Source organism: Mercenaria mercenaria, unplaced genomic scaffold (assembly GCF_021730395.1).
Source record: "Mercenaria mercenaria strain notata unplaced genomic scaffold, MADL_Memer_1 contig_3673, whole genome shotgun sequence".
In the NCBI taxonomy this organism is placed as follows: Eukaryota; Metazoa; Mollusca; class Bivalvia; order Venerida; family Veneridae; genus Mercenaria; species Mercenaria mercenaria.
Genome location: NW_026461835.1, coordinates 5,009 through 31,413, shown reverse-complemented (window position 1 = coordinate 31,413; position 26,405 = coordinate 5,009). Strand labels below are relative to the sequence as shown.

General features: G+C 35.4%; 1 protein-coding gene across 1 annotated transcript in view; it reads right to left on the bottom strand.

The window, feature by feature from the left end:
- Positions 1 to 13,058, bottom strand: part of LOC128553284 (heat shock 70 kDa protein 12A-like) — a 41,392-nt gene extending 28,334 nt beyond the window's left edge. The window contains exons 1-3 of the mRNA XM_053534416.1: positions 13,050 to 13,058; positions 10,128 to 10,433; positions 2,512 to 2,739 (exon numbers count right to left, since the gene is read on the bottom strand). Coding sequence (XP_053390391.1) covers positions 2,512 to 2,739; positions 10,128 to 10,433; positions 13,050 to 13,058 — 543 coding nt within the window. The remainder of the gene's footprint in view (positions 1 to 2,511; positions 2,740 to 10,127; positions 10,434 to 13,049) is intronic.
- Between the last annotated feature and the right edge of the window lie 13,347 nt (positions 13,059 to 26,405).

Below are 26,405 nucleotides of genomic sequence, written 5' to 3'. Positions count from 1 at the left end.
CAAATATGTAACTGATCATAACAAAAGTCAGAAGCAAGACTGCATTCGTACTTCCGTAGAGGTTTCTGTTTCTCTAAAAGAATATTTTAATGGTTGCACGAACATTTATGGCCAAAACACAGAGAGTTTTTTGCAATGAATTGTAAAATTCAACATGGTTTGCCCACGCTCTCCCACAAGCACACCCGCACAAACGTATGAGCACGCACATGCACTATTTTAAAATTAGATTGTCTTTAAAATGTCTTGAAAAATAGACTTTGTCTTATGTTTTCTCAACCTTGATTTTGTTACACAAGAATAAGTTGTACATGCTTATTTATAAATTTGTATTTACCTTCATTCATGAAGTACAGCAGCTCGTTTCCATTTTAATTCGATACACACTTTAAAGCCCTGCTCCCCGGCTATTCAAATTCTTTTGTGTGTATGCAACCCGTGATTACAATAGGTAACAGTTAATGGCCACGTGTCACACTTTAGCACGCATAACCACAGGTATTTCATATAGAATTTTATATAAGATAGACTCTATTTTAACAAGTGTCACTGTTCGTAGTCAGGGTTTTCATGCTTTTTCAGTGACAATTCAAGGTTAAAAGGTAGGACGGGAGCAGGGCTTTAACTGTTTTACGCTGACTGACGGAAGTCGGGTCCTTGTGCTTAGCATGATTACATTTCTACGCACAGAGTCTTAATTTCTAAAATCAGGGTGCGAACAGACAATTTTTTCTTACAAATGACTTTGTAAAAACTATCTTTCTGAATACAAAATTGACCCTACTGTCTTTCATATGTATTTTCTGTATTATGAGATTAAGGTTTTTTCCTGTAAGTATACAACTGTAGGTAAAAGTAACAATAAACTAACGATGGTTATGGGGAAAATAGTAAAATATAAATAGTTTATCTAAAACTTGTGGATGCACTCTTTGCCCTTAGAATTGACAACTTCTGTGGTTTTGAGGGTTTCAAATCAGGTCACCTGTTCATAAAACCATTAGTCAAACATAGGTTTGTCACCACTTAGTTTCTTGCCAAGAGAAACAGCAAATTCAGGTGCAAGGTACTGTACATTCGATTTTGTGTAGCCGTACCCTATACTAGCCATGTACTTGATGTGGTCTGAAAGCTGCACTTCTTCTTTTTCAGTAAATGTTCTGGAAGGCCCAGGATTGCTTTGCACGATATTTCCTGATCTTTCATTGTACTCTCTGGAAAACCGTTAACTCGCAAGGCACAATATGTAGACATCCCAGACTTCATGGCCTCCACTCCACGTTGCAACTTTTTAGCGTCGTACTGCCTTCTGAATTTGACTGGTCTTGACTGACAAAAAGACAACTGTCTCCTAACGAAACTAGTGCATTGATTCTGAAATACAATTAAAAGATCTCATAAGGCTTGGAAATAACTTTATATATTCTGTAAGTTGGACAACCATAGCACAGAAAATGTACAAGTACTGAACTACTTGTGCATTTAAAATCAGTGTTGGGTGTGGGCAGCGTTGCATTTTTATTAATGCTCAAGTTTAGACTCCATACCGTTCTTCAGTCACCGTGTTACTGTTAAGAACGTGCACAATTTTTCAGCATTTAGCATTCTCTATTATCAATTAACTGTATTACGCTTCAAAAATAAATGAGCAGAGTGAAGTCATACCAAACGACTTTATTTCACTTGGGAGGCTATTATTAGTATTCCAGGTAAAACAGCTGTTTTGAGGAATAACAAATTGGGATCGAAGGAAAAACATTATTTGTAAGTATTAAGATACTGAATATGAACAAACTTACCACTAGACATGACATTTTTGCAAAAAAGTAGCGGCTGGTTCAAGCGTGAACTTCCGATCACTGATTTGCATACGGTAATCACCAATAGGGAGCGCAAAAATTGGAGAATTCCGCGAAAGTGGATTACGCCGATAATATGGAGTTCAAGTATAACTGTCTGAAATAATCCACCAAAATAGGCTGTTTAATGAACTTTGTTATGAATTGACTGCTCGCAGGAACTAGAATGTATTGGTCATATCTGTGCGCAGAATACTGACTGTGTGTAGTAACTGTTGATTTTGTTTACCCTAATATTCAGGTAAAAGATGACATTTATTTTTAAGACATACACATCAGTACAGTGCTTAATCATTTTTGAGTTTCATTCAACAAAAAATATTATTTTCAGAAAATATGCGCAAGAAGTCTGCAATGACAAAAACTAAGCTGTTGATATTACTGGCGGAGCAAAGTAAGACAAACTGTATGACTGGTAAGAACTGCTCTGACAGCTTCACTCGTGTTTCCTTATTTAAATTGTCATTTTGACTATCTGTATCATCTAAATGCAGTATTTCTAGTATGATAAAATTCTCTGAAACAATATGTTTTTATGGTAGTAGGTGTGAAATTTCATATAAAAGTGTTATATATTCGTATTTTTCAAATGCGTAATGGATTGCGTTATGATTTTCGGCCAATATAAATTTGGAACACATGTGTAATTCACCTTTAATGCTGCTTCCCGCATGAAATGCTTGGCTCCCTCAGGCCATGCCGCTGGTACTGTCAACACCCAGTATATATCTCGGTCACTGCAGATACCAGTAAATCTTCTATTTAATTCATATACCATGTCATCAGCTAAATACTTGATACACATCGAATAGACATCAAGAGCGGGTAAAGAACGTCCCATTTCATCCTCAAGTGTAGTGCTCCAGTCTAGTGTACTTTTCTAGAAAAACATCAATATAATAAATTATGAATAAAAGCAAAAATTGCAGACAGTAACTAGAGATCGGTGTAGGAAAAACGCTTGTTTATTTAAACGACATGATAAATAGATAAGTAATATCTGGGCATAACACAAAAGACATGTATTTGAAGAAAGATAAAGCATTACAATGCTAGTGGTACAAGCTTATTCTTTGGGAAAACAGAAAGCTAAATTGATAAACGTAAGAAGAACATTGTATGCAACCATCACTAAAAGCAAAAAAACGCAGAGGGCCATGGCTTCGTCAGCTTCTGAATACTTTTGCTCTTTACTGAAGGTAAATTTTTTCTAGAGACCAAAACTACGTCATGAATTCTCATACCAAGCTTGACACATTTTTTGTGAATTATATAAGCCCAGGAAAAACACAGGGATCAAAACATTTTTATGAAATTACTCTGCGAAACCTGTCTCCTTTTGTCAAATGTCAGATCAATGAATGTTGGACCCTATTCATATTGCGTGTGTAGACGTATGATATCATAATATAATCATTAATAGTGGGACTTTTTGATCATTTTCTCAGACACTGAACTTATAGATATAAGAAAATAATGAATATCAAAATGAAATAATGAAATAATATATATTGACTTCGACACTAGATAACGTGGGAATAAATAAAAATGTCTTTGCAATGTACATATTTGATTACGCAATACATTGTATATCAAAACTAAAACTGAATATTGGTCAAATCACAGAGAAACTAAATTTTCTTTTCAAGTACATAAAAACTGAAAAATAGATCCCTCGGAAGCACCGAGAACAAGGCAAACAGTGAAAATTGCAGACTCGGTTTGATTGAGTCTGTTCATGAGCAGTAATGGAAAATGCAACACTGCCCATGCCCCCTAGCACCTACATAAGCCTCTTTTCTACAGAAAATGATGCTCTACATTTTGCAAAAATGTGCCGTCATGGATATTAATAACCAAATTTACGCCCTTCAATTTTGGAATCGGAGTGGTCTGTTAGAATGACCAGTATTTGATTACACACTTATTTATATGTACATACATGTACGCTTTAAAGAACGTGCAAAATCCACACTGGCCAATATCAATTATTACCCTCTGGAAAGCATTCCGTGTTCAGACAAATATTTCACGCTATGCTTCGAAACACGTGAAATATACAATGAAAACTAATCATAACAAATGTTATAATTATAATAACATTTTAAAAAATATCCCTTAAATTCAAATGGCGGCAAAAAGATTTTTTTGCAACATGAAAAGAAAACGTTTGGATCGAGAGTTAGTGTCGGTCATGTAATTTTCAACACACTTGTCTAAGGAATCGCTGAGAAATGGAGGCGCTAGAGACTTTAAAACAGTAAATTTTGAACCCACATCGATGACGGTCAAGTCATCTGAAGTCAGCGACCTTAACCACTCGGCCACGGAGGCCCCTTTCTATAATTTAAGGGCACATAACTCTCACCCTTGTAATCTGATCTGATCCACTTTCAAACTTGTAAAAACATTATATACAAATATGATTAGGATTGTTTCAGAACTGAAAGCATAATGAAATAATGGTATTCATGATAAACCATAGAAACATAACCCTTGATCTATTTCAAATTTTAAACAAGATTTGATAGACGTACATATTCTGTGTAAACAGAGAGTGTTGATGAAGAAATTAAAACATAAATAAAATGATTTTAAAAGGTCCTAAACTCCATCAAATATCAAAGAACCAAAAAAACAACATTAACATTTGCGCCTTTGTACAGAACCTTTCTACAAATTTGATTGAAATCCTGCTAGAAGTTTCAGAAAAGCAGTCGTAACAAACTTTTGTTGCAGTAGGATAGACATGTAGACAGACAGATGGAAGGAGAGAAAACGGACAGAGAGAATGACAGATGGACAGACAGAACTCAAACATATCACTGCCAAACATGGATGATGCAATGAAGTCTTAAATTAGCTTAAAGTAGTAATAGACTGAAATCCACTTATATCGTCTGTTGTTTATTTCATATAAAATCCACTTACTCGATAACGTCTTTTCGACATTTTCTAGCACATAAGATTTTCAGAGACATATAAATTTCCATAAAGAACTATATCGCTTTAATAAAAAAGAAAAAGAAAAAGGGCTGTTTACTTTATATATGAAAACTACAGTTACTTGCATTGCTTTAATGTGAGAAAACCTTAACTAGGTCCTAAAGTAAACCAACGTATAGCCCACCTAGTAAAACAAGAGCTGTCGGAGGACAGCAACGCTCGACTATTCAACAGCCTGTTAATTGAATGAATACATAAGTAGAAAAAGGGGCATAATTTTATAAAAATGCAAAACAGGGTTATGGAACTTGCACAATGCTTATCAGCTTATGACAATGCACAAGTGGGTGAAGTTTCAATCCATTCCCATTTGTGGATACTGAGATACCAGCTTACATACACAAACATAGCCAAAAACTGCTAATTTGAGAAAGTGACATAATTTTGTAAAAATGCAAAGTAGAGTTCTGGAACCTATGCATTGCATGTCATATTATGACAGTGAATGAGTGTGTGAAGTTTGAATCCATTCCAGTAAGTGGATACTGAGATACCAGCTTACATACAAAAACTTAACAAAAAACTGCTAAGTCGAAATAGGGGCATAATGAAAAAATGCAAAGTGGAGTTATGGGACCTGCGTAGTGTATGTAAGATCATAACAGTGAACAAATATGTGAAGTTTCCATCCATTCCCATTAGCTAACCGTCATCAAGACAATCATACTGATCAAATTTCATAAATATCCAGAGAAAAATACAGCCCCTATTGCACACACAAAGTTTTTCTTTGAACTGACTGGGTGACCTAGTTTTTGACCACCCCAGATAAATACTAATCGAATTTGATCTATATTTCATCAACCAACCATTCTGATCAAATTTGTGGAATGTTCAGTGAAAAATGTAGGCCCTATAGCATGCACAAGGTTTTTCTTTGATTTGACCAGGTAACCTAGTTTTTCGACCTAGATGACCTATATTCAAACTTCACTTAGATTTTATTAAGACAAATGACCTTTAATCAAGCTTTACCTAGACCTCATTGTGGCAATTATCCTGATTAGATTTCATAAATATTCAGTGAAAATGCAGGCCTTATTGCTCACACCATGTTTTTCTTTGATTTAACCGAGTGACCTAGTTTTTGAACCCTGATAACTTATATTCAATGATGACCTAGATTTGATCAAGACAAACAATCTGATCAAATTCCACAAATATCCAGTAAAATATGCAGCCCCTATTGCATACACAAGGTTTTTCTTTGATTTGACAAGGTGACATAGTTTTTTTACCACAGATAACCCATATTCGAACATGACCTAGATTTTATTAAGAAGATAATTCGGGTTAAATTTCACGAATACCCAGTAAAAAATGCAGCCAATATTGCACACACACAATTTTTCTATGATTTAACCGGGTGGAGTAGTTTTTGACCATAGATGACCAAACGTCACCTAGATTTTCTCAAGACAAACATTCTGATCAAATTCTATGAATATTTGGTGAAACATGCAGCCCCTATTGCATCCAGAATGATATTTTTATTCGAACAAGTGACCTAGTTTTGATTCCAGGTGACCCGTATTCGACCTAGATTTTATTATGACAAAAATTCTGACAAAATTTCATGAAGATCCAGGGGAAAATGCAGCCCTTATTGCATACACCAGATTTTTCTTTAATTTGACCGAGTGATCTAGTTTTTTACCCAAGATGACCATATGATCAAATTACATGAAGATCAAGTAAAAATGCAGCCTCTATTGCTAACACAAGCTAAGTGTGAACAGATAACGGACATCGAGCGATCACAATATAATTAAGCAAACACACAAAATTTAGAGTTTTTAGCCATTTTTCGTCATCATTTTTCATAATTAAAAAAAAAAAGAATAATGGCCTTTGCACAAATTTTGATGAATTTCTAATAAAACCATGTAGTGCCCCTTTAAACTAAAAGTTACTAAACCCGGCTGTACTTTATTTCATATTAAATCCACTTACTTGATAACGTCTTTTCGACATTTTCTAACATATCAGATTTTCAGAAAACAACAGGTTCATTGAGTACAACCCGCTGAATTTACTCCTTTTCACTTCTTTAAATGTCTCATTTCGAGACATTAAATTGGTACGCCACCATATTTCCCTGACATGAGGATTTCGACAGAATGGTACTTATACATATTGAATTGCAGTAAAGAATAAAAGAAAACTAGATCCTATTGAGAAAGGGCACGGGGAAAGTAAGAAAGATTAAACTATTTAAATTTGGACAACTTGTGTAAGCTTACATAATTATGATTTAGTAGTTATCAAGCCTATACTACTTTAAAATAATATCTTTAAATAAAAACGGATGATGGGACATACTTAACAACCCAGTTTTCTGTCAATTCAAAATACTTATTTTCTGTGTCGTATTAAAATGTTGAATTGGTTTTATTAGTATCCATAACAATGTTTTCTCCGAGATCAAAGCACCCGTGAATATCAAAATACTATATTCCTACTTTTTTAGTTTAACTTACTTTTTTTAACTTACTTTTTTCTTCACTGATAAAACATAGTAACGCTTAATTCCCTTAATTCAACTTCGTCACCTAACTATATCAAATAAAAACACTACACAACTTACATTTCAAATTCAATTTGTAATTTGTAAGTATAGCACTTGGGTTACCGTATGAATACACATGGCTGATGAATCATGTTAAGTAATACATCAATATTTATCATCATGAAATTAAAAATCATCGTTCACATCATCAGCATAAAACATTTATATTCATGATTTCGCATTCTACCAGCTATATCATATTTGAATACTATTAGGTTATTTAACATTGTTCTGTACAATACGGAGATATATTTGGACGAGTACCCAGCTGAGAAAACCATATTGGACGAGCCGCTAGGCGAGTTCAATATGGTTTTCTCAGCTGGGTACGAGTCCAAATATATCTCGTATTGTACAGTACAATGTTAAATAACCTTTTTATTCTATATCTATTTTATCTTAATATAATAATAGTTTAAATTAAGAATATTTCACTGAATATTGTATTCCTGCCTTTTCTAGTTTTTCCCAGCTTTGTATGAGTGCAAACATGTATTATACAGAACAATGTTAGACCTTAAATAATCTTTTTTATTCTATATTTATTTCACTTCATACATAATATACGTAATTCATCGAATGTTGTTTTTTCTGCGTGTCGTCATTAAAAAAAGTATATGGTGCAACCTCCCTACAACAGCCATTTGTCGATTTGGGTGGTAATAATACTTGGCTGAGACATTATGCCCACAAACATTGTCAGCAAGTTTGGTGAAGATCGGATGAAAACTGTTCGACTTAAAAGAGCGGACAAGGCAAAATTCCCCGTTGTTCGAGTAATTCAAGGAATATAATCAAGGAGTGCCTGGTACAATTTGGCTGGTTATCGAAATTGGCCGAGATGTAATGCCCGCAAACATTGTCAGCAAGTTTGGTGAAGATCCGACGAAAACTGAATTATACAGCAGACATGTTTTGGATGCTGACCGCCCGTCCGCTGCCATTCATAATCTTCTCCATTTTGTTTCTTAACCGTTAAATAAAAACTGCTGAGTTAGCTATTCAGACAGTCAGGGCTGATAACAATTTCTAGGTTTCGTTCGGAACGGCTTCTTTTAGCGACTTTTCAAATATTCCAACATCTGATGATCCTTTTTACTGTACTTTTAAGTTTTTGATTATTAACGAACGTTTTAATATCTAAATCAGATAGCATTATTATCCCTTGAATCGTTTTTGTGTGTTGTAAAAAAGAAAACTCAAATTAAATCCAGATTTCAAGATGCATAATCAAACTCTGTACATAGAGCGCCTACTTCTTCCGATTTACATTCGGAACATTTTCACGCGTTTCGGGCTTTATCGTATGTTTAACATGGGACTGCTGAACCGTCCAAATACAGGATTTTTTGTACGCGCGTGCGTCCAAATACAGAAAATACAGGATTTTTGTACGCACGTGCATCCAAATACCGTAATATATTGTACGGTCACGTGTTGCAAATGAACGTTCGCGATTGGATAGATAAAATAGGTATAGAATAATAGTGTATATCACTTACTCTGCATTTTAATGTAAAAAATATCTATGTTAACCGGTCTGTTAACTAAAGCTGAATGACTTTACACAATACAATCACCGCAAATATAGTACAAACCGTTTCACGCTTCACGACGTCACCTACCGATGACTATGTAACATTAAGGGAAATTCTAACATGTTCCGCTTCATTTTCCTATTAAACAAAAAAAAGGCAGAAAACAGTGAATTATTATACAACAAATCACTGTTCTGACGTCGCACTTATTACGTCGTGGCGTCAAACGGCATAGCGGCAACGACTGAAAACGGGCAAATATTTAATGAATGCCGTCAAGGATGTACTTAAAAATCCTTGGTAACGTGTTAGAACCGAAATGATATATCTCATTTAGTGATTTGCTCTTGAATAAATCATTGTTTTTGTCGTTCAGATGCGTATTATATCACTCGGGCTGCGCCCTCGTGATATAATTCCTTCGCATCTGAACTCCAAACAATGATTTATTCAACGACAAATCATTGGATAAGATATATTATTTCTTAAATAATTTCCTTCTAATTCGTTCTTTAAACGAAGAAAATTATATTTGCTGGTTAAATTCTTAATTGATCGAATTGTAACGAGTTTTCGTGGCTTCACATAATTAATTATGTGTGTACATATCCATAAAACAATTATAATTGCAAGATTTTATTTGAAAAAATGACCCAAACTGTTTATTTTTAACACTTTCAGTAAAAATTCCTAAATAAATCACAGCTTTGTTTCATGGCAATTTGCCTGAATCTCCTTTTTAAGAGAAAATAAGGAAATACCTTGTTATTGAAAATGTAGATAAATCAGTAGTAGGGACCTCCGTGGCCGAATGGTTAAGGTCGCGACTTCAAATCACTTGCCCCTCACCGATTTGGATTCGAATCTCACTTAGGGCGTTGAAGTCTTCATATGAGGAAGCTATCCAGCTGACTTATGGAAGGTCGGTGGTTTTTACTAGATGCCCGCTCGTGATAAAATAATGCACGGAGGGCACCTGGGTTTTCCTCTACCATCAAAGCTGGATAGTCGCTATATGACCTATAACTATGTCGATGCGACGTTAAACCCAACTAGATAAAAAATAATCAGTATTATAGTTTTGCCATTCTACCATGTTATTTAGACGAAAATAAATGTTTGAATATATTTCTGCCATAAATACGTGTTAAATACCTCCTCAAGTTTCTTGTCCAACTTCGTTTTGAATCTTTTGAAGTAGTAGTAATTATTCTGTTCACCATCTTCTGTCAGTTCACTGTACTTAGTTTCTGCGTCGGATCCAAACGTATCCAAAGTCTTCCTGTCTGGTTTGATCAGTAAACATGTTGGTGTCTTATTCGAAATCAAGTTAGAACCAGAAACCCAATTCTTTATCCTGACCTTAGTTGGATCACGTTCAAAATCGTTTACGAATGAGAAAGCCCATCCGGAGTGTGTAGTGCCGATGTCGATGGCTCCTACCAACAAATGCTTTGTTTCCTTAAATATAAACTAAACTTAATCATACACAGATTAAATAAAATCAAATATATAGCAAATTACTGCAATAACTTCAGAATATAAACTGGAATAGCGTTTTGATATCATTGAAACATAGTTTTTTCTTTTCAATCATAATTTTACCTAAGTGGCAAGCAGCGAATGTATTGTGCGATTTCTAGCGAGCAGCATAATGATGCATCTTTGTTTGATGAAAGCCAGATCTAGTTTCATGGTAGCGTGTTCAGCCATGTTCGGGTTTCGTTTTCAAAAAGTTTTAGGGACAAAGGTTCAGAGGTTATAACTGGACAGGGTTTCTATCCCATCTTTTGAAATTTTGCATAATGAAATATTTCTTTTACCTCATTTAAAAATGGTATGAATATGTAACTATGCTCTAAATGAATTTTGTTTCAAAACATAATTAAATCATGCAAAATAAAATCTATTATTATATCTGATTTCCGGTTAATTCACAGTTCTATGCTTCCAAAGGAACTTCTCACACAAATTTTATTGCTGTATGCCGTGTGGCGGCTTTGAAAGGTCCCCGTCCCCCGTACATGAAATCAATGGTGTTATACTTGTTGGTGTTTTGGGATCATGGAAAACATTCGATTTTACTACATTTGTATTTAAGAATTTCGCTTAAGCCGGTGCTAGTGGTCATTAAGGGGTATTGCACCTTCCATTATCTCTCATAAACAGACTCAGTCAAACCGAGCCTGCTATCATTTTGCTTGGTTCCAAAGGATTTTCTCGCAGATTTTATTTACATCTTACACAATATGTGTATGTAAAGATGTTAATAAAATAAAAATTCATTTTAGGTATAATAAACACTAATCTACTGACAATTTAGCATACTACATTTACGTTACAGTTTTACACGATATCGCAATTTAATAATAAGAGATAGTAAGAAAACTTCGTCGTCAAATTGCGAATTTTAAATTTATAGAGAAGTTATTGTAATAAAAATGTGCAAAGAACTCCACATATTAAACCAGATTTCATTTACATGACTTCTTCTAAATAACTGAAGTTGCCTTCTAAATGATAATGATATATGTTTAATGTAAAGGAGGTAAAATTTTGATGTCTCATAAATGTTCATACGCATAGAAGTAGTTACGATTTTGACGTGTAATGTAATCAGTAAATCATTCTTTGGATCAGCAGATATAAAATTCATATATTGGTGTATTAAAAAAGTATATATGTGTCATTTTTTCGTGTATTCTAAATACTGTTAGGTGTAGTCTGGATAATTTCACGACACGTTCTAAATATTACAACACCGCAGACATTGCTTAGACTGTTTATTTATGAACTGTTCTATGGGTCTTTCTGTATGCTAAATATTTCAAATCTGTTTCCTACATTTTTGATATTGATTAAAATATCAAAAAGAAAAAAGTACTAAATTTGATGGTAGCTAAAATATTCAGCTCAGAGATGCTATATGCTGTCACGAATCTCTGAGCTGAGACGAATCCCGTTTCGCAACATAACCAGAAATCGTGCCAGAAGCCTGTCACGCTACACGTTCCACAGATGAAATGCCACAGAGTCACCTTTTACTTCAAAATATTTCTTTTGATCTGACATAAAATAAACCACGCAACAAATTCTGAACACGTTATAAACACAATTTTCAAATGGGTATCGCTTTTTGCAATATTTTGTCCGCCATTGCATTTGTGACTCGGCTTATGTATAATGTAGCCTGACTCTTCGCTTTAATAGAACAGGAATTACTCTTAAATTAACAAAAAAATGCATCTGTATGACGTCTTTTTCGCTGTGAAATGTATTTGTTTTGATATTTTCTGGAGATCGATTCATATTATGTTACAACAATGGAAATGACGAATAAGGTTCAAGTAAATATTACAACTTCGCATCGAATATATCATTTGCTCGTTTTCAACTCCCCTCAAAAATGAGATGGAGTCAGTGTTTACGGTCCGTGTAAATGTAATTGATAACCGTAATTGTTTACCTACGTACAATTTTGATTCATTTATGAACGATTTAACCAAGAATTCATGGTTTTCGATATTTTATGAACTAGCTGCAATGATGATCTAGCAAATTACTTTTCATTAATCAAATACAGACTTTCGGCAGTTCGAAAGGGTTGACTTATATTGTATGCATTCTTTTTGTTTCATATGACAGTACGTTTATATGTATTTCTTGTACAAATCTTAAAATTCCAGTATTTTTTGCCTTTTCCTTATAACGGTTAACTAACAAATTAACGTCGGTAAACATCAAGGATATATGTTTCATCTATTAGACGTTAAAATCTTTCAAAATTACAAAAGAAAACTAACGTGAAAGCATTCAAATGTTTTGTGTCCTTTTACGAAGGCACATTATTTTCTTTCAGCTCCAATGCACAGATCTTCTTGGGGACCTCTGCTGGGCTAATAGCTTTTCTTGGATTAGAGGCGGGGACATTTACATAGCAGTGGATATACGCCTTAAGCAATGATCAATTAATCTCTAAAGATTTTACTTTCAGTCGAGGCCCGCTAAGGGCATGATCAAAAGCATCACAAAGTAAAAGAATGATGCAGTTTAGCTGGTTATGTCGCCTGCTGGTACTGTCGCCATTTTCGTTGAAGTTTCGAGTCCTAGCTTAAATTATTATTATCATTTTAAATTAAATCTAGCGTGTAGGTATCAATGTCCGGTGTAAGATCGTAACAAATGTGTTCAATATAAATATAGCTTCCTGCTTGTCCGTATTTTCTGTCCCAGTTCAAAGGTATCTATGCACTAATTTGGGTGCACACATTTTCAGTATTCGAATTACTGTTGAAGTCATCTAAGTTAAACAAAAAAAAGTGTCTGTAATTGTGTTGATTTGAACAAGGTGCAAAGTAAACCTTGAAATGATATTCCGGAAGTGTAAACAATTTTACTTTAAAATCCATTTTGAACTGATTCATACTACAAACCGACAAAATGTTAAATTAGATTGATTATGTATTGATCCATAACCAATGACTTATGATCGTTAGCATGGGCAGGGAAGTAAAATCAGCTCCCCGCTTTTAAACCACAGATGAAAATGTGATATTGGATCTGTTCCAGCTAAACTATTGTTAAATCCTAGCATATTCAATTCCCAATTCATAGAACGCTTTAAACACACGAACTTGTGAAGGTTCTTCTAATATTTATTGTGAATACTTGATAACCTTAATTATAGACCTACGTTACGTACGTACAATTTTGAAATCAATCGATCATGGATTTCGATCTGCTATGGAACAGATGGGATAATATTGTCAATCACTTACAACGTGAGGACCGTGAAAACTTTTCATTAAATATATGAAGTTCTTTTGAATATCGGCTGTGTGAAGTAGTTCTTTCAAAGGGTTAATTGATACTTCCATTTTTTAAAACGACACGTCATGTATATTTTTTCTTGTAAAATATCTTACGATTCCTGTTATCCTAGCTTTATTCTCAAAAACAACTCTACGGAAAGAACGTCGGTATGCAACATCGACATATCTTGCATCTATAAGACGTTAAAGTTTTAAATATGAAGTGTCAACAAATGCAAGAAAAATTATAGCGAAAGCCTTTTGTCTACGTTTCTTCACTATGAATTTCTACGAAGTAAGAGTAACTTATAGTGCAAGGTCCTATGATAAAATATATTTGACATGGCGTGCTTCAGACTTAAGGTGGTTCGCGGGGTTCCTACCAAAATTTCGAAGTATGAGATATAAGATTGATATTAAGTCTGTATGTGCTAACATATCCTGTCTTTCATTTGGAGAAAAAAGAAAATCGTTCCGAGTCCACATTTCCTTTGAAGAGCGCCACCTAGCGGCACATGTATTTTTCAAGGGAAAACGCCGTTTTTCTGTAATAATCGCATTAAAATTAATGTTATTACAGTTTTTCAAACTCAGGAATATAGCTAAATTCAATGTTATTGTTTACATGTTGCATTTTGTAAATTATTTTATTTGGAAAATGCTTAAATAAAGAGATATCCGTAGTAGGGGTGGGGAAAATGGCGAAAATATTCAATGTGTTTCATGGCCGTTTAGCCGAAATAAAATAAAACGGAAAGGTCAAAGTTCTTGATTTTCAAATATATTCTTCTTTAATCATTTCTGAACAAGAAAATAAAATAAAAATAGGGGGTCTTCGCGGCAGATTTTTTGTAAATTTACTTTTCATTTGTTTTGGTAATGTAAATATTGTGACGTTGATACGTCATTTATGGTGTTAACGTCACACAAACGCTTTGTTCATTCTGTCCTTTAAAGATACATTTTTGTATATACAGGATGATGAAAGTACACACAATTGAAATGGTTTTACTAAATAGATTCACATTATTTACAGTGTTAAGTAATTTACAATCTAAGTATATCATCTAGAAATATACTTCAATGTCAGTTCGTCCAATTTCTTTAAAGACGCTAATTATTTTGTTTATATTATTATCTAAAATGTCATTTAAAAATGATGACCACGGACACCCTTGCCGTTTCTGTCAGGGTATTAAAATTTCAGCCTGTCTCAAATTCTATTAGACTAGCTGTCTGCAAGAACAGAATCTACATTCACATGGATTTCTGAATACTGGCGTCGTAATTAGCATTGCGTGCAACCAATACGCATCTGCTAAATTGTTTTATCCATTTTTGAAACAGTTTTAGAGCTAACTTAATGCATGAAGACTTCACTGTAATCAATTCATGGTACATTTTTAAGCCGTGGATCTCCAACGCAATGATCACAGTAATTCATTTAGTAATATATCCAGTCGGTGGTTTCTTGTAGACTTCACTATAATCATTTTAATTATGATACATTTGTGATCCATGATATGCAAAACTGTGAAAATAAAATCAACAGAAAAATCTGACAAGGCGCTTCAAAACGCATAAAGGTAAAATCTCCATTTGATGCTTGCATTCACTTGTAATGCACTTGTTGTATGCACAACAGTGAACCATGTCGAAAGTGCGTGTCCTTGAAAACATCTGACAGAAACAGCGGGTCTGAACAATGAACGCATGCCTCTAAACCTTTCGCAAGAGCAGTCTCAGTTAAATCACCCTTCTTCCATCTTTCCATCCTAAAATATCGTCTGCGTCGACTGTATCTGTTTTATATTAATTTCGGAATGTTTTGAAGCGAAATGAGTGAGAGTTTTATTTTTGTTCTGTCATTTTGAAGCAAATTTTCCCTCAATACGGTTTGCATTGTGCATTCGCGTTGACGTTATAAATTTAATGCACTAAGCGGCACGAAAATGAGCTTTATTCAAGTAACGGTTTCAACTTCACAGACTGAAGTACATTTTTACCGTAAGAGGCATTATCTCATTTATATATCATCTGCTTAAGATTCCATGATTTTATTTATTGAACCTTAAGTTTGTTGTTATTTGGTGGCACAAGTGTGTAGATAGAAAAGTGTAATTGCATATGATGTTTGTTATTATTATCATTATTATATACCACATTTATATAGCACTCTTTTCATATAGAAATACGTTCAAAAGTGCTTTACATAAAAACATTTATATAATGTTCAAAAAAAAATGGCAATTGAACTATTATAGAAGAACTTAAAATTACATTACGGTAATAAGATACAAAGCATTTATAAATTGAAAGTCGCCATATGACCTAAAATTGTGTCGGTGCGACGTTAAACCCAACAAAATAAATAAATAAATTTATAAATTGGAAGGTAGGCAGATCAAAACAAGAAACAAAAATACAATATCACAAAACATGATCATGCATGAACTGACCTATCAAAGACACAGGTCACAGCAGAATAGAACAGAAGATATCTTACATTTTTTTTAACAGACAGAATTAAACGATATGATGTCTGCGAAATGCATCACAGCATGCAAACCGTCCCGGATGATTGGGTCAATCCCCACCTAAACGGTCCGGAGAACATCCATGATACATCCCACAGAAAAAAACACCGCCAACATTATTCTGTCACACTGGAGTTCTTAATTAAAGTAATTAATTGGCCGGCAAAGTACCTACATTATAAATCAGGTAATCAGTGAGATGTTAGTTCCCAAAGAATTGTATGAAATAATGCGTCTTTAGCGCTTTTTTGAAACTTTGCACGGTCTTGCACTCTCTTATGCCAGATGGGAGGGCATTCCATAACCTCGCAGCAGCTGTCTGAAAGCTCCTGTCACCAAATCGCATTGTTCGACATTTGGGCACCACTAGTTTTAATGCATTATTCTGCGATCTCAGATTTCTTGATGGTGTATATATTTCTAGCATGTTCGCTACATAAGCTGGTGATTGATCTTTGAGTGCCTTATATGTATGTGTTATAATTTTGTATTCTACCCTACATTTCACAGGAAGCCAATGGAGTTCACGCAGAACAGGCGTTATATGGTCGTATCTGGATGTTCTGGTTACGATTCTAGCTGCCGTGTTTTGGACATATTGCAGTTCGTTCATTGACTGTTTTGGAATTCTATATAGAAGAGAGTTGCAATAATCCAAACGTGATGAAACAAGAGAGTTGATTAGAGATTTGGTTGCGTTTGCGGTTATATATTGTCTGATGTGACTAATTTGCCGCAACTGTGCATAGGAATTCCTACACACACTATTAACATGTTGCTCCATCCTCATGTTCGAATCCAGGAAAGCACCGAGGTTCCTGACACTGCCTGATTGTTTGATTTCAGAGCCGTCTACTTTCACAGATATGTTTGAAACAGATTGTGTCTTGTGTTCAGATGAAAATATGATTAATTCTGTTTTTTCAGCATTGAGTTTCAACATGTTAGTATTCATCCAACTTACTATATCCTTTAAACAACTTTCAACGCGATGAATGGTCTCTTCAATAGACATTTTGTTTATTGGTTTGAAGGATTGATATAACTGCGAATCGTCCGCATAGAAATGATTGTTCAGTCCGTGCTTTCTGCAGATAGCTCCGACTGGTTTTGTGTACATTATGTAGTTCTTTGGCCTCAGGACAGACCCTTGGGGTACACTGTACTTCATTAGCACTGGTTGTGATAGCTCGCCATCTATGCATACGGTCTGGTACCACTTATAGAAAACATATGGTTACGTTCATTGGCAAAGTATGGACTTCTTAACAGAGATGGGGTAAAACTTTTTAATTACATGTCGTTTACCAAAATTATCGATCTGATTATATACTTTTTGTAACATTCTACTTTTATGAAAATATTCTTCCTTATTGTACAAAGGACCTTGTATGATAAAGCACAGTTTTAGCACCCACATTTTGAAGAAAATAAAAGTAAAAATACATTTCAACGTTATGAATTATTTGAAAGATAAATGATTAATCGTGCATTTTTTGAGAAAAAAAAATGTAACAGTTTTGCGTTAAAAGTCATGATCCATGGTCTAGTTTCATGTCATCAACACAGCTTTTTTTACATTTTTAGACATTTTCATGCATTTTATCACAAAAATACGATACGAGCGCAGGGGAGAACAATTTCAGTTTTTGGATATGTTTTGAGGATTACAAAAACACGGAGAATGATACACGAGAGAAAATTGTTCTAACGTGCGCTCATAGTAAATTTCGAACAAATACGGTATTTTTATCGGAAAATTTTACTCTAAAAATAGCCATTTGAAGAGACGGAATTCTTGATATACTGTGAAGAGCTTGGCATAAAGGTAAGAAAAAACAGGTTGGACGTCATGTGGAAAAATTAAGTGTTTGTTGTCAAGCTGGATTTCTTCTGAAATTATGGGTAAATTAGACAATTTAGCAGTATTTTAAATGTTGTTATTACTGTTATAAACAATGCCCTCGATGATATTTAAAACAGAGTAAATTGGTCTACCTATATATTCACCAGTCGGCTCTAATTTTGGTGGATAAGCGAGTGATGGGCAGTAGGTCGATCAGCTGATCAGAATAGAATAGAATAGAAAATATTATTAAGCCAATCAGGAGCCATATATAATGACATATATAATCACAAACATACAGGGAGAACATTACTGACAATAATATAAACAAGAACTGTCACAGGAGACAGCGCGCTCGGCTATTTCGATGTGGATAATGAAACTGGGCACACTTAACGAAGCTGGAGCTGTCACTGGAGTGTTTAATGACTCCAGCGTGGATTAAATATTGGATAATAGCTCGAGTATGTGTCAAAAGAGAGACAAGGATCAAGTGTATCAAACATTAAATATTAGTAATTAGCAAAAAGGGGGCATAATTCATGAAATATTGATGCAAGAGTGATGCACTTTGTGCCATGTTGAATCAAATCCATTTTGTAATAACTTGTGATGTAGTGAAAATGCATCAAAATTAACTTTTGATTCTAAGTAAAAGGGGCATAATTCATGACAACTTGGTGTCAGAGTTTTGGACCATGTGTCATATGATGTGGGTGATAAAGTGGAACAACTATTTTAAGTTTGAATCAAATCCATTCAGTAATAACTGAGATAGAGTGAAAGTGCATCAAAACTTTAACCTGAAATTATAAGTAAAAAGGGGGATTATTCATGAAATACTGGTGCAAGAGTTATGGCCCTTGTGTCATATGATGTGAGTGATGATGTTGAACAACTATTTTAAGTTTGAATCAAATCAATTTAGTGATAACTGAGATAGAGTGAAAGTGCACCAAAACTTTAACCTGAAATTCTAAGTAAAAAGGGGGATAATTCATGAAATACTGGTGCAAGAGTTGTGGCCCTTGTGTCATATGATGTGAGTGATGATGTTGAACAACTATTTTAGGTTTGAATCAAATCCATTTAGTAATAACTGAAATAAAGTGAAAGTGCACCAAAACTTTAACCTGACATTATAAGTAAAAAGGTGGGATAATTCATGAAATATTGGTGCAAGAGTTATGAACCTTGTGCCATATGATGTGGATGATGATGAGGAACAACTATTTTAAGTTTGAATTAAATCCGTCTAGTAATAACAAAGATAAAGAGAAAGTGCATCGAAACTTTAACCAAAGTGCGGACGCGGAAGGACGTCGATGCCGACGCCAGGTCGAGTAGGATAGCTCTCCATAATTCGTATAGTCGAGCTAATAAGGACATTAAGGCAAATAAAGCTTCATTCGTATTCTTAAGAGACAATTAACATAAGCTTATGAAAATGAAAAAAAAAAGACAAGAAACAATTGCTGAGATTGAAGTAAATTCCACAGTTAACTATGACTTTCATTCATTGTTGGTGCTACATGATCTGACTAGTTAGCTAGTAAGAGAGTTCTTATTATGTAAATCATGTAAATATCTAGAAAATACCAATAAAATGCCAGGATCTTCAGAGGACATTAACTATACAAATTTTTGTTCATCATTTAACAAAGAAAAGTTTCTATGTGGACCAATCCGTTTCTGGATGATAACTCAAGTACACTTGGGTCTAGGATCAAACTCAAGTACGCTTGGGTCTAGGATTATGAAAGTTGATAGTTAGGTTTGTCGTAGCAAGCAGATGATTCCTGTTGATTTTGAGATCAGTAGATTAAAGTTCAAGGTCACAGTGACCCGGAACAGTTAAACGGTTTCCGGATGATAACTCAAGAACGCTTGGGCCTAGTTTCATGAAAGTTGATAGTTAGGTTGATCATGATCAGCAAATGACCCCTATTGATTTTGAGGTTAGTAGGTCAAAGGTCAAGGTCACAGTGATCCGGATCAGTTGAACCGTTTCTGGACGATAACTTGAGAATGCTTAAGCCTAGGATCAGGAAACTTAATAGTGAGGTTGATCATGACCAGCATATAACCCCTGTTGATTTTGAGGTCAAAAGGTCAAAGTTAAGGTTACACTGACCCATAACAGTAGAACTTGTGTGTAGATTGACGAAATAATTGTGGAACTCTATTATAAAGGTACTGAATGGACTCCGAGATGCAAAAGGATCAAAAGATATATCAACACTATTCCAAGTAAGGGGAGACTCTTTATAGCCGCCACACGGCTGTTGTGACAGTTAATAAAATCTGTAAGAAGATCCCTTGGAAACTTAGAATGTAACCAAGCAGAGTAATAGCAGACTCGGTATAATTGAGTCTATGATATAAAGTGAACTATTAAGCTGAAGTTGGTACAGCATAAGTATTTAAAGTTTAATTGGTCTTATTGTGATATACTGTTAGATCCACCAATAACGTTATACGATTTGCGTTAATTTTGACTTAATTTTTGAAGACCCAGAAAAAAGCTATACACTGGATATCATTACCTAATTACTCCATCAGCAAATAAAACCAAACTCAAAATTTCAAAACTTCGCGTGTCCTAAACTGATTTAATTTACAATGGAAAATATGATATCATAGTTTGTTTCCAGCATGTTATGACTTTTTTTTTCAACTAAAAGGTTCATGTTACAGACCTTAAGGTTATGAAATTATTGCTGTATGTTGTGAAAGGTATTGTCTTATATTCAAAGAGAAATCATCAAAATTTTTGTTACGGAAAAGGTTGATCAAACTGCAAAAACAACAAAGTACAAATTAAATTAAGTTACAGTGGGCAAAAAATAATCTTAACATTTATCGTCCCCTTACGGTCTATGTTTTGCAATTCAGAGGGCAAAATATCATTTCTCTGTACATCTGCATTACCCAAAAACTGTTTAACTTGTTGAAATAAAATAGAAGACAATTTCAAAAGATATCGTTGTGTAAAGATATGTTAAGTTTTGACAATCCATCATATGATCATCACAAATAAACGTTAGTGACAGGCAAACAAAACAGTAAACTAAAGTGGATGACATTTAAAGGAATGTGTTGCTTTGTTTTAAATTGAAGCTGAAATTGCTAAAGTTTGCTGAAGGTAAAAAAGTATTTCACTGTGTTTTGTTTGAAAATCAGATAACAAGAAAAGGATTTTATCATTATTTTTCATCAGAAACAGTCGCCTCTTCCAACACATTTTTTCACCCAATTTCGCATCTCTCATACAATTACATTTGTAGATGTTCGTTTGTAATCAGTTTGCAAATCTTAACAAACAGGAAAATAATAAAACGGCTGCATTATTTCATAACGAACGTCACGACATTCTCAATTCATCATAAAGAATCCATTTTATGGCTTTCCCCGTAAAATGGTTTGGTGTCACTCTTAATTAGAGTTTTGGGGCGCACATTGTATACTAGAATGTAAGTATGTATTTACAAATTCCCGATCCAACTCCTTTCCATATGTATGTTGTATGGATAATAAACTCCCGCTTGAAGGCAACTCCTGTTTGAAACCAATCAGCATATAATGTACAGTGTCTATGTAACAAAACCAAAACATGTTTGCATGTTTAAACAGTATTGCGTATTAGTATAAAAAGATGAAAATTAATGTATATATACCCAAAGTGTGAATTCGTTCTACCGCTTTAAAATTGGAGGAAGGGTGTTTTTTTTTGTTTGTTTTTTTTTTTTTTTAATAAGGCTTTAATACAGTTAGAATTGTTAATTTAGCCAACTTGAATAGATGTGATGTTGATATTCACTAAGTACAAGAAACGACGACAACGACATTATGAATACGTTTTATTTCACCGCATCATACGACATTTTGTTTCGTTTTGAACTCTTAGATAGGTGTTTGTTATAAGCTAGTTTATTTGATCTTTTTTTTTCAAATACGAGAGCTTTTTCGACGTCCGCGGTGGCATCAGTGTTACAAAACGTTTGCGTGTAAACAGGTGTTTTAAAACTACACAAATGCATTTCAGTTAAGTTGGTCTGCAGTTCGCAGTTCGCGTTTCGAATTGCGAACTGCAAACTGGTCTGCAGTTCGCGATTCGAATTGCAAACTGGTCTTCAGTTTACGATTCAAATTTCAAAGTGCAGTCTGATCAGCACTGTCTTGCGCATTGTGGACAAAAATGCATTTCACAGTTGGTCTGCAGTTCGTGTTTCCAATTGCGAACTGCAAACTGGTCTGCAGTTCGCGATTCGAAATGCGAACTGCAAACTGGTCTGCACTTCGCTATTCGAATTGTAAGCTGCAAACTGGTCTGCTGTTTAAAATAAAAATTTCAGTCTGCTCAGCACTGCCCTGCAAATTGTAGACAAGAATGCATTTCACAGTTGGTCTGCAGTATGCAGTTCTCAGTTCAAGTTTCCAAATGCGAACTGCAAACTGGTCTGCAATTCGCAGTTTACGATTCGTAGTTCATAATTCGAATTGCGAACTGCAAACTGGTCTGCAGTTCGCAATTCGAACTGCAAACTGCAAACTGGCCTGCAGTTTATGATTCAAACTTCAAAGTGCAGTCTGATCAACACCGCCCTGCGAACTGTGGACAAGAATGCATTTTACAATTCGAAGCCAACAGCTTTGTAATCGAATTTCGAACTGCAGACCAGTTTGCCTTTCGCAAATCAAACTGCGAACTGTAAACTGGTCTGCAGTTCACGTTTCAAATTTAATAGCCCAGTATGATAAGCACTGCGCTTCGAATTTCAAACTATAGAATGCATTTCACAATTCGATGGTCATGGCTTGGAATCGAATGACAAACTGCAGACTGGTCTGCAGTTCACGATTCGAACTGCGAACTGCAAGCTGGTCTGCAGTTTACGAATCAAATTTCAAAGTGCAGTCTGATCAGCACTGCCCTGCGAATTCGGACAAGAATGCATTTGACAGTTTTCAAATGCGAACTGCAAACTGGTCTGCAGTTCGCAGTTCGCAGTTCGCAGTTCACTATTCGCATTGCGAACTGCAAACTGGTCTGCAGTTCTCAGTTCGCAATTCGTAGTTCATATTTCGAATTGCGAACTGCAAACTGGTCTGCATCGCTGAATTGCGAACTGCATCCGCGTAGTCTGGTCAGGATCCATGCTGTTCGCTTTTAAAGCCTAATGCAATTAGAGAAACCATTAGCGAACAGCAAGGATCCTAATCAGACTGCGCGGATAGGCAGGCTGGTCTGGATCCATACTGGTCACAAACCCACTATGTTGATTATCTCATGGCACGGCTCAAAATTTTATATTAAGCAAATACTGACCTGTTACTTAAAAGTATAAGAGTAAGGTTCAAATATATTTTTATTTTGAATCTTGAACTGCAGACCAGTTTGCAGTTCGCAATTCGAATCGTGAACTGCGAACTGCAGACCAGTTTGCAGTTCGCAATTCGAATTATTAACTACGAATTGCGAACTGCGAACTGAGAACTGCAGACCAGTTTGCAGTTCGCAATTCGAATCGTGAACTGCGAACTGCAGACCAGTTTGCAGTTCGCAATTCGAATTATGAACTACGAATTGCGAACTGCGAACTGCAGACCAGTTTGCAGTTCGCAATTCGAATCGTGAACTGTGAACTGCGACCAGTTTGCAGTTCGCGCTTCGAGTCTTGAACTGCGAACTGCAGACCAGTTTGCAGTTCGCAATACGAAACACGAACTGCGAACTGCGAACTGCAGACCAGTTTGCAGTTCGCAATTCGAATCGTGAACTGCGAACTGCGAACTGCAGACCAGTTTGCAGTTCGCAATTCAAATTATGAACTACGAATTGCGAACTGAGAACTGCAGACCAGATTGCAGTTCGTAGTTCGAATCGAAAACTAAGAGCCGCAGACTAGCCGGCACTTTGTAGTTCTAATAAAGAGGATGGAAGTGCAGACCATTAACATTTGAGCCGTGCCATGAGAAAACCAACAGAGTGGGTGTGCGACAAGCATGGATCCAGACCAGCCTGCGCATCCGCAATTCGAATCGTGAACTGCGAACTGCGAACTGCAGACCAGTTTGCAGTTCGCAATTCGAATTATGAACTACGAATTGCGAACTGCGAACTGAGAACTGCAGACTAGTTTGCAGTTCGCAATTCGAATCGTGAACTGCGAACTGCAGACCAGTTTGCAGTTCGCAATTCGAATCGTGAACTGTGAACTGCGAACTGCAGACCAGTTTGCAGTTCGCAATTCGAGTCTTGAACTGCGAACTGCAGACCAGTTTGCGGTTCGCAATTCGAATTATGAACTACGAATTGCGATCTGAGAACTGCAGACCAGTTTGCAGTTCGCAATTCGAAATATGAACTACGAATTGCAAACTGCGAACTGAGAACTGCAGACCAGTTTGCAGTTCGCATTTGAAAACTGTCAAATGCATTCTTGTCCGAATTCGCAGGGCAGGGCAGTGCTGATCAGACTGCACCTTGAAATTTGATTCGTAAACTGCAGACCAGCTTACAGTTCGCAGTTCGAATCGTGAACTGCAGACCAGTCTGCAGTTTGTCAGTCGATTCCAAGCCATAACCATCGAATTGTGAAATGCATTCTAGTCTGAAATTCGAAGCGCAGTGCTTATCATACTGGGCTATTAAATTTGAATCGTGAACTGCAGACCAGTTTACAGTTCGCAGTTTGATTTGCGAAAGGCAAACTGGTCTGCAGTTCGAAATTCGATTACAAAGCTATTGGCTTTCTTATTGTAAAATGCATTCTTGTCCACAGCTCGCAGGGCGGTGTTGATCAGACTGCACTTTGAAGTTTGAATCATAAACTGCAGACCAGTTTGCAGTTCGAATCGCGAACTGCAGACCAGTTTGCAGTTCGCAATTCGAATTATGAACTACGAATTGTAAACTGCGAATTGCAGACCAGTTTGCAGTTCGCATTTGGAAACTTGAACTGAGAACTGCATACTGCAGACCAACTGTGAAATGCATTCTTGTCTACAATTTGCAGGGCAGTGCTGAGCAGACTGAAATTTTTATTTTAAACAGCAGACCAGTTTGCAGTTTGCAATTCGAATAGCGAAGTGCAGACCAGTTTGCAGTTCGCAATTCGAATCGCGAACTGCAGACCAGTTTGCAGTTCGCAGTTGGAAACACGAACTGCAGACCAACTGTGAAATGCATTTTTGTCCACAATGCGCAAGACAGTGTTGATCAGACTGCACTTTGAAATTTGAATCGTAAACTGCAGACCAGACTGTAGTTTGCAATTCGAATCGCGAACTGCAGACCAGTTTGCAGTTCGCAATTCGAAACGCGAACTGCGAACTGCAGACCAACTTAACTGAAATCTCAAACGCTTTCAAACGTGTCAAACATGTCTTCGGCAGCATATTTTCACTTCGCATGGCAAGAAATGCTGTTATCATAATGTGAAAATTATGCTCGTTTTTTTATATAGAAATTTCTGTTAAAAGTTTGCATGTAGTCAGGTTTCTTTTTACTGCCTGTCTCCGACATACAGTTTGCAAAACTGTGCTTCTTTTGAAAATGAGAATATTTTGCTGAATCTTTTGTTGATGTAAGGTAGTATCGAGTGAATGGGCTTCAAAAAATCGAATACGCTGTCATAAGAGCTCTTATTTGTACTGTGGCCACAGATCACATCAAAACAAAATTAGGAATAAAATAAAAAAATCGCCTAACTCTTCTCCCAAATTCTTTATTATTTTCATACTATTAGAATGTATATTGGCGTCTACTGTATCTTTCAACTACATATTTTATTGTAGATGACCTCTGACTGCGTATGCTATTCTCAGTGCTTCTTACGATTATACTTATAATAAGCAATTTTGGAGGAGCGGTGGTGTAAGTATTTCTTAGTATCTCCGGTAATTCAAATTTATTTTGTAAAATGAAAGATATCTGCGCCCTGGTGAATAATTGATGACTATGTTCTGTGAGTGTCACAACATTTCATCTTGAAATAAACAAAATAAAGTTTAACGTGAACGTTTGACTCAAAAATGTCAAATGTAAAAAAAAACAGGTAAAATACTCAGTAAATACTCCAAGTGTATTCATTTTTGATACAGTATCGTATAGTCATATCTTCCTACAATAACCAGTTCAAATTCCAAGACTTAATTTATTGTATTTAAAGAATGACTCGTGTTTAAAGATGGTAAGGGGTTTCAAAACGACACTCACATGGCACAGGTGTGTGTT